This window comes from Haliotis rubra, unplaced genomic scaffold (assembly GCF_003918875.1).
Source record: "Haliotis rubra isolate DU_JTF1 unplaced genomic scaffold, ASM391887v1 Scf253, whole genome shotgun sequence".
NCBI lineage: Eukaryota > Metazoa > Mollusca > Gastropoda > Lepetellida > Haliotidae > Haliotis > Haliotis rubra.
In genome coordinates this window covers 423254-431863 of record NW_025766592.1, presented here as the reverse complement: position 1 = coordinate 431863, position 8610 = coordinate 423254, and the positions used below count along the sequence as shown (strand labels likewise).

The window sequence follows — 8610 nt, the reverse complement described above, 5'->3', positions numbered from 1 at the left end:
ATATGGCTGCAATATTGCCGATGTGACGTTAAATAATAACTCACTCACTCACTCATCGGTTAAAAGTTCATTTTTTCCAATATGTCATATTAGTTCAATTCATCTTGTAGGAACTATTATCCGTGAAAAGCTAATATCATCATTCTGATGTTTTTGATGGATTGCAAAACTTCAGAACTCGACACAGATATCAAACAATTTATAATTGCTGGATTATGAAGGCAACTGGGCATATGCAGAGGAAAGTCAAACAGTAACCGTGCATAGAAAGCAGGACGAAGTTAAAGTCTGCAATGTGTGTGTCCATCACCATAGCTGACGGTAGATGTCATGGTGTGGAGCTGTATGACAGTGCATGGTGCACGACGTTTAACTTCTGTAGAAGTAACATAAATTCCCCAAAGTACATTGCTATACTATATAATTTTTGGTCAGTTGGTTGTTTCCAGCTTTATAGCGGCGGTCGGAAAATAGTCGTGTCGGGACCAGACAATACTGTGATCACCATCACGAGCATCGATGGGTTGCTGAAGACCACATCTAACCCGAATCTTCACGGGTTTGAGGGCATTATTATCATGGCACATTCCCGAAGAAAATTACCTTTTCCAGGATGACAATTTTCCCGTTCATCGGGCCCGTATGGTTTATGAATGCAATGAACAGAACAATTTTGACTGTCTGGCTTGACCTGCAGAAAATCAAAGCATCCGGAAATGATCACGATCACAAAATTCAATCGAAGTCACACTTGTTGCCATGGACACGCATAAATTGTTTTATTCAGAAATCCCAAACTACCATAAGACACTAGTACACCACCAAATCTATCTATGTGCCAAGTTTGGCGAGGAAAACGGTTTTCATTTCTGCTCCGGAAAAGGCAAATGTTCAGGAACGCACGGCCGGACGGAGTCTATTTTAACAGTGGAAATGTGACTTCTTGTAACGAAAGTGATTGTAACAAATTTGTTCTTGACAACTTGTGATGTCAGAAATGAATCTCGCACACAAACTTTTCGACTGTGTCACACTGAACGTCACGAATGCAGTCGAACTCTATAGCGGCGCACCTCTCAGATACAACATTTGGTTCATTGGGGCACCATACATCTGAGTTAGAGGAGAATGTCTTGCCAGTGATCCACTGCCATTCGCCATTAACTTCAGAAACTCCGCACAAGAAGAATTCGTAGCCGTATCCGTAATCTGGAATTACCGACATAAGTAGTTCTATATTACTTGTTCAGTCGTTATTACTGTAATAAAGTCCAGTTAGAATTTGAAGTTTGATTCAATAGCTTGTTCTACAGGTGTAATACCAGCTTCATTGTACCAGGGTGTAATGAACAAGATTTGACTATTTGTGGACATTTTTTACTCACAAATGAAGCAGGAAATCTGGCTTAAAATGGCTTATTAACATTCACTCAGTGCGTTACTAAATTTTTCATGTTAGCAACATTTCAGTTAAGAAGTGAGAACCTAAACAGAAATGTCGCTTTCACTGTAATAAAGTGTTATTAACCTTCCCAACTGCTACAACTTCGAAAGTTTATATTTCACTTAGATAATGCGCTTTCAATAGAAGTTTATATTTCACTTAGATAATGCGCTTTTAGCAATATTCCATTAGGCTAACATCACCGCCCGCCAGTACAAAATTGGAACTGATACAAACAAATAATGAACATCACACATTGTGCCCATGCATGTGGGGAATCGAACACGAGGATCAGAATTCGGCGTGAAGATTCACATTTCATGAAGAAATCTGCTTTTAACCATTAGGCTACCACACCGCCCATCGCTAAATGTTTTCCCAGTTTCAGTATAATGAAACCAAATTGTTGGTACAAATTATTTGCTTTAACCTTGATACAAATTGGAATATTCCTGTTAATGAACATCGATCTTTTAGCGGTTTTCAGTTACAGACCCTGATTCCCTTAGGTTCAGTTATACAAGAAGGCATCATGGTTTCAGGATCAGAATCAAAGGATTTTCTGATGTGTTCTAAATTCATAACATGTATTAATGTATTTACTCAGGAGTGTATGAATGTATTTAATTATATTTCTCCCGAATTTGCTGTTTGTGTTTGCTTACCATTTGCCACCATGAAGTCCCGAAATTTACCAATTTTTGCCTGGGTCTCGAGGGTGATCAGATCAGCATTGTGGTCTCTACAGTGTTCTCTTGCTGAGTGCATGTTCAGCTTGTCGGTGACAACCTTGATGCACCAGCTGCCCATGATACTAAATCCAAAGGGGCATACACCTGAAAATGTACAAGGCCTATATTTTAATACTGTCTATATGATGAATTGATGAAGACATCATGGGGAAAAGAGTCCACACAGTGAAATTCAGAGGTAACCGGACTTGAGGTGGTCCATGAATACACAATGAATACATATGTATTCCCAGCTTCAGCCATGGGTACCCGTGACGGTCCGGGTTAGAATATTGATCTTCAGCAACCAATGCTTGTCGTAACAGGCGACTAAGGGGATCGGGTGGTCAGGCTCGCTGACTTGGTTGACACATGTCATCGGTTCCCAATTGCGCAGATCGATGCTCATGCTGTTGATCGCTGGATTGTCTGGTCCGGACTCTATTATTTACAGACCGCCACCATATAGCTTGAATATTGCTGAGTGCGGCGTAAAACTAAACTCACTCACTCATTTAGCCATGGGAGCTGTGTCAATTTCCACAGGTACACAAAGTATTTGATCTAAGACTGGAACTCTGAATTGCTCACTAAACACAAAACTTCCATTTTGCACAGTGAAATTGTGGCTGAGTGGGTTAATTTTGGTCCTAAAAAGTTGTTTAACCATTATTTTGTTGTCACGTTTTGCTATATCTCCCAAATGTTGATCACTGGATTGACTGGTCCAGACTCGATTATTTACAGACCACCGCCATATAGCTGGAATATTGCTGAGTGCGGCGTTGAACTAAACTTACTCACTCATTCAGCCATGGGAGCTGTGTCAATTTTCACAGGTACACAAAGTATTTGATCTAGACGAACTCTTGTCAAACTTCCATTTTTGTGGAAGCTGTGGTGGCTGAGTGGGGTCCTTAACCCATTATAGTCTTCATTTTAGACCGATGAATTGCTCACTAACACAAAATTTAAGAATTGCAACAAACCAAATTTTGCACAGTCATATGAAATTGACAGATTAACTCTGATGATTTATCTCATAATTTTGGACACCCGAATAAAAAAGTTGTTTAACAAAAGTTCATTATTTTGTTGTCACGTTTTGCTATATCTTACGATGGGGACCACTTGCTGGTAGAACAGCCAGGTAATCAACAAGCGTGTGCAGTGAAATTTCAATTTCACCTACAAATCGCACACCTTGGCTGTTCTACCAGCAAATGGTCCTCCCTTGAAAAAATAGCGAAAAATGACAACAAAATAATGATCGTTTGTTAAACAACTTTTATATTTGGGTGTCCAAAATCATGAGATAAATCATCACAGTTTGTCTGTTGATTTCATGTGACTGTGCAAAATTTGATTTTGTTGCAATTATTAGATTTTGTGTTGATGAGCAATTCATCGGTCTAAAATAGAGTCAAACGGACTATAGGTCCCTTACTCTGTGGGTTTAAATCCCGGATTGACTCAGCCAAGAAAACACCGTACTAGATTCTGTAATAAACTCAGAAAGTGTAATCACAAATATATGTTGAAATGGTCCAGAGTAAGAATATTTTGCTTTACAGCTCTCTATTTTAACAGAGTGAATTCCAGGTTTCACAAGGCCACAACATTTAGGACACTAACGTGAAACATTTGCAGTGTCTTCGTTGGTGCTATCAACAATCATATGTTCGATTCGTCTCACAGTATGTCAATTCACCCTGTCACTGAAGTGGGTGTTTGACTGACTTGGTCTCTGGTGTAGCAGTCAAAATACAGACACGTTGAACAACTTACACATTTAAATAATATCGTATTAACTATGTCCCGCCTCTTATTTTGAATCATGGATTTGTAATTGTCATTTTATGGCTGCGATAGACAATATTGTCATGTTAAAATGTATACTTGTACACTTACTCTTGAATGTGATTTTGTGTAAAATAATGGATTTGAGCATATGTGTATACTTGGTGTCGTCATTTAATGGCTGCGATACTGCCGAGTCAACGTTAACTTTTAAGTCACTCACTTGAATCTACTTTATACTGTAGACATGCTGACATTAAAACTCGTCCGTTAATGATGAACAAAAATTGAATTCATCAAAAGTGACATTTTCACCTGAATCAAGGAAATAGAGTCCCTCTCTTGCATATAAATGTGAACTAGAATTACAGTACCAAGAACACTGTACTTACCAAAACCAACAGCAGAAGGGGATATGGTGAAGTCCTCAGTGGTTGAAACTAATCTCTGGTAGATGACACACTCTCCTGACATCGGTTTAAAGGACATGGACCCACAATCGTTATCTGCAGAGCAAATATCAGCGCATTCCCACACACTGGACGATGCACGAACATCAGTCCAATTGTGTACACATCTCCCATCGAGATCCGGACGTCGAAAAAGGAACGTACGTTTTGTGATTGGTGCCGACTGAAAAGACCTACTGATAAATATGAAGAATAACACAATGTGAATATTAGACAAGGACATGACAGAGCAGGAATCTCACGCTTTAGTTTTCCAGTGATGAAGATATGTTTTCGCGGTCAGTCTATTTCATCCAACATTGTAAGGCCATGAAAAATTATTTTGTGTTTCTTGACCAAATAGTATGGTGATCTACATTCAGTTGCGGGCGATCTGTAGCATGTTTTTATATTGTATAGACTTCTATAGTTAAACTGTTTCAGATTTAATTATTAGTTTTTTTTAGAATCTGTGATAGTCTAGTTGTTTTACTGTCCTTCGTGGACAGGTGTTTATGGTTTACTATTAATTATTATAATTCTATCACTTGATTTAGTCACAATATGACTGAAATATTGTTGATGTGACTCAAGATCTTAACTCACTCACTAACTAGTTTTAAATTTATATCTGTGATGATCTAGTTTTTTTTATGTCCTTCGTTGACCGAATTTTATAATTTACCTTTAATTATAATATATCTATAACTTGATTTAGTCACGATATGGCTGAAATACTGCCGATGTGACTTAACTCATGACCAGTTTACGTTAATGATAAAAAAATCGTTTGGGACGACCATCAACTATTCTTGGACTGAACATGATGTGTTATGTAGCAGGTAACAGTTTCTGATAAACACGATTATAAGGTATTTCTTCTCCCAAGTAATGACAGAATATCATGTATGAATACGATTGTTAACACTACTCACTAACAGACAATGCTACCTGTGTAAGTAACCAATACTTCTCGTCTTACCTGGTCTTTTTATTCGTTCTTTTCTTGCATCTATCCATCGTTGGATGGAAACGTCCTTTCATGTCTCTATACTTAAGGGAAGCAACTTGGTTAACGTACGTAGGTAGAAAAGCGGTCAAAACGAAGAAAATTGCTTTCTAGAAACAAATATTTAACCTTTCATGGCCCAATATTAGTAGCGAAGTGTCATGTCAACAGACGGGAGAAATTCAAGTAACGGATGTGAGCTTATAGATATGCTGTCTATGAATTAAACAAAAGTAAAACACTTAGTTACCTACAGCGAAAGAGGGGGTTAGAAATAAAGGAATTTATAATTGTTTCTTGCTTGTTTCTTGCTTGTCAAGTTGACTGTAAATATGCAATTAGTGACTGAAAAACTGAGCCCCAGAACTCTATGAGTCATGGCGTTACAGATTGTGTATGGATGAGAATCGATAAAGCAAACAAAACGTTATATTCCTACTTTTAGTGTGTGGATTTCTTCATTAAATGTAATCTATGATCATGAAAATTAAGCAGGTAAGTGCTATCCTCAATCACTCCCCAGTTATAATTGGCTTCACTGGATCGATTACAACCAGGATGGCCCCGAGGCATATTGTATATACTGATACAATGTGAGAACAAAAAGCTTTCGAGAGACAAAAAGCTAAATTGTGCGATTATTATTACTCGTAGTATTGTTACTATTGTGGTCTGTTTGCTGGATTATTGGGTGCTACAATGTAGATTTCTTTGTGTTCACATCAGTGTGATTGTTTGTCGGTACCAGGTTCGATGAATGTAATGTGTCGTCACAAAACAGATTGATTTATGAACTGTCACAAGTTTTATATATACGCATGGAGAAAGTTACACCTATGATTTTAACCCCTATATAGCCATGTATGGTATATTCATAACAGAATTATGTTTGTTTGTATAATTAATGAGTTAGTGAGTTAAGATTTTAAGTCACATCGGCAATATTTCAGCCATATCGTGACTAAAACAAGTTATAGATTTATAATGATTAAAAATTACATTAGGAACACCTGTCAACGAAGGACAGTAAAACTACTAGATTATCACAAATATATATTTAAAACTAGTAATTAAATCTAAAACCGTTTAACTATAGAGGACGATACAATATAAAAACGGGCTATAGATCGCCAACAACTGAAGGTAGATCACCATACTAGGGACCATGGGGACTTACAGTACCTAAGTTTGCTACCTGCATGAACCCTAGTTGGATTTACACCATCCCTTCATCCCCTGGCGATTGTAGGAAAATTTAACCATAACTAAAAGAAATACTTATTTTGCACTTCGAGGGCAACGCACATTGATTTAAGCTATGCTCATGCTAAGAGTGAGTGAGTGAGTGATTAAATGTTGCTTCAAGCCGTATCAACAGCTATTCCCGGCTAAAAAATAAGTTTCCTCCTGTGGAAACGAATAGAGAATAGAAATGAAGGCTTAGATCACTAAACCTTCAATCAATTATCACAGTAAACAGTACCAAGATAGCATTCAGACGTTGGCCAACGTTGGCAACAGGTTTTGGGCCAACGTCCGAATGCTATCTGGGGTAGAATCTGTCATTCATACACGGAATACATTGAGCGGGACCCTCTTCCTTTAAAAAATGAGTGTAATGAGATTGTCCAATGACGACATCGTTTCTTGGGCACAATCGGGCCCTATCAAAGGTTGAATGGCATGAGACTTTTAAGATATTGGTTTTGATTGCTTGAAGACAAGATCGGCTATCTGAAAATATGATAATGTCCTTTCGTTTAACGTTTAATAAGTTACAGCTAATAGGATAGCCCAAGCCGCAAAAATGTAACATCCACCAGGGAATCGTAGTGATAAAAGCGTCATCACGAATAACAGCTGCTGCTGACACTTGGATCCATCTCTATGAAGGTAAACTGCTAGTTGATAACACAAGTGGTTTGTATCAGACTTTTTCACTTTGGTTAATTACCAATTGACATCAGACTCGATTGACTGCCACGGTATCACTTCCGACAGTTTACATCAGCAATTGCAGACAACTATATGTTTGCATCTGTTAAAGGATGCTGAGTGCGGACTCCAAGAGGAATATTAAACATAGCGTTAAAGGCAGGATTTTACGGAAATATATATGTATTTGTAAATATATAAGCAGCCAACGGCTGAACTGATGGTGTTAATACATTGTGGGTCCATGCAGGAAGTATGGTGATCTACCGTCAGGTTGTCGATTTGTTGCTTGTTATTGGATATAGTATTAGGCTCATTCCGGCTCCGTCCGTCCATAGTACGAATTGGAATATCTTAGAAGAACCGTTGACTAGATTGTTTTCATATTTGGTACCTAGGTTCATCACAGTATAAAAAAGGTCCCAGTCAGGTTTGACCTTCGTTTCAAGGTCACAAGGGGACTGTAACGTTTACTCTTGTCAGAGAGATATCTCAAGAACCGTTAATTAGATTTTCTTTATATTCAACACCAAGCTTTATCTAGGGACGGCGCAAAGCCCAGTCGATTTTGACGACCTTCACATAATCTTCAAGGTCATGGTGAAACTTTGAAGATTTCAGCATATCAACCTGCATGTTATGCTTGTCAGCGAGATACCTCTAGAACCATTCGCTGGATTTTCTTCATATTTGACATCAAGCTTTGTCTAGGAAAGGCACAGTGCCCAGTCAATTTTGGTGACCTTCACATAATTGTCAAGGTCACTGCGACACTTTCACCATTTTTGCATATTTCATACACTGTGACATTCATGTCAAGGTCAAAGTCAGTCTTGAAAATATTTGTGTGTTTGAACAACTAAAAAGAAGATATCAAGAGAGGTTGACTGGTCATGTTTTTGTTGACATTTAACTTCTTAAACTTTCATTAAAGTTTGATTTGATAATTTGCGGCGGGGGATTATGTCACCTTAGTGACAATGCTTGTTATATATGTTGTATTGTCTGTGGTTGTATAATTACTGGTTTTACATCTGTATCTTTGAGTTTCTAGTTGTTTTCAATGTAGTTCTTCAAAATATTGTTATATTCTCGGTTTATATGTCATTAATGTAGAAATTGTTTTGGTGACTATATGGCAGAAATATGACGTGACTAGAAATCTTAACTCACACACTCACTCATATGCCTTTCGTAAATCAAACGTGTTGTTTATCTATAAAACCATTATGTACAATTTAT

General features: G+C 37.7%; 1 protein-coding gene across 1 annotated transcript; it reads right to left on the bottom strand.

Moving 5' to 3' along the window:
* Window positions 1–744: 744 nt before the first annotated feature.
* Window positions 745–4449, bottom strand: LOC124279607 (C-type lectin domain family 6 member A-like). The gene is made up of 3 exons (XM_046715450.1): window positions 4368–4449; window positions 2110–2280; window positions 745–1209 (listed from the first exon to the last, which is right to left on the bottom strand). The coding sequence occupies exons 1-3, from the start codon at window positions 4447–4449 to the stop codon at window positions 992–994; spliced, it is 471 nt and encodes a 156-aa protein (XP_046571406.1). The 3' UTR covers window positions 745–991.
* Window positions 4450–8610: the final 4161 nt, after the last annotated feature.

Coding starts and splice junctions, on each gene's coding strand:
- LOC124279607 (XM_046715450.1), bottom strand. CDS start 4,449: ATGTCAGGAGAGTGTGTCATCTACCAGAGATTAGTTTCAACCACTGAG. Junction 2,281..4,367: donor CCCTTCTGCTGTTGGTTTTG/GTAAGTACAGTG, acceptor GTACATTTTCAG/GTGTATGCCCCTTTGGATTT. Junction 1,210..2,109: donor GGACTTCATGGTGGCAAATG/GTAAGCAAACAC, acceptor CGGTAATTCCAG/ATTACGGATACGGCTACGAA.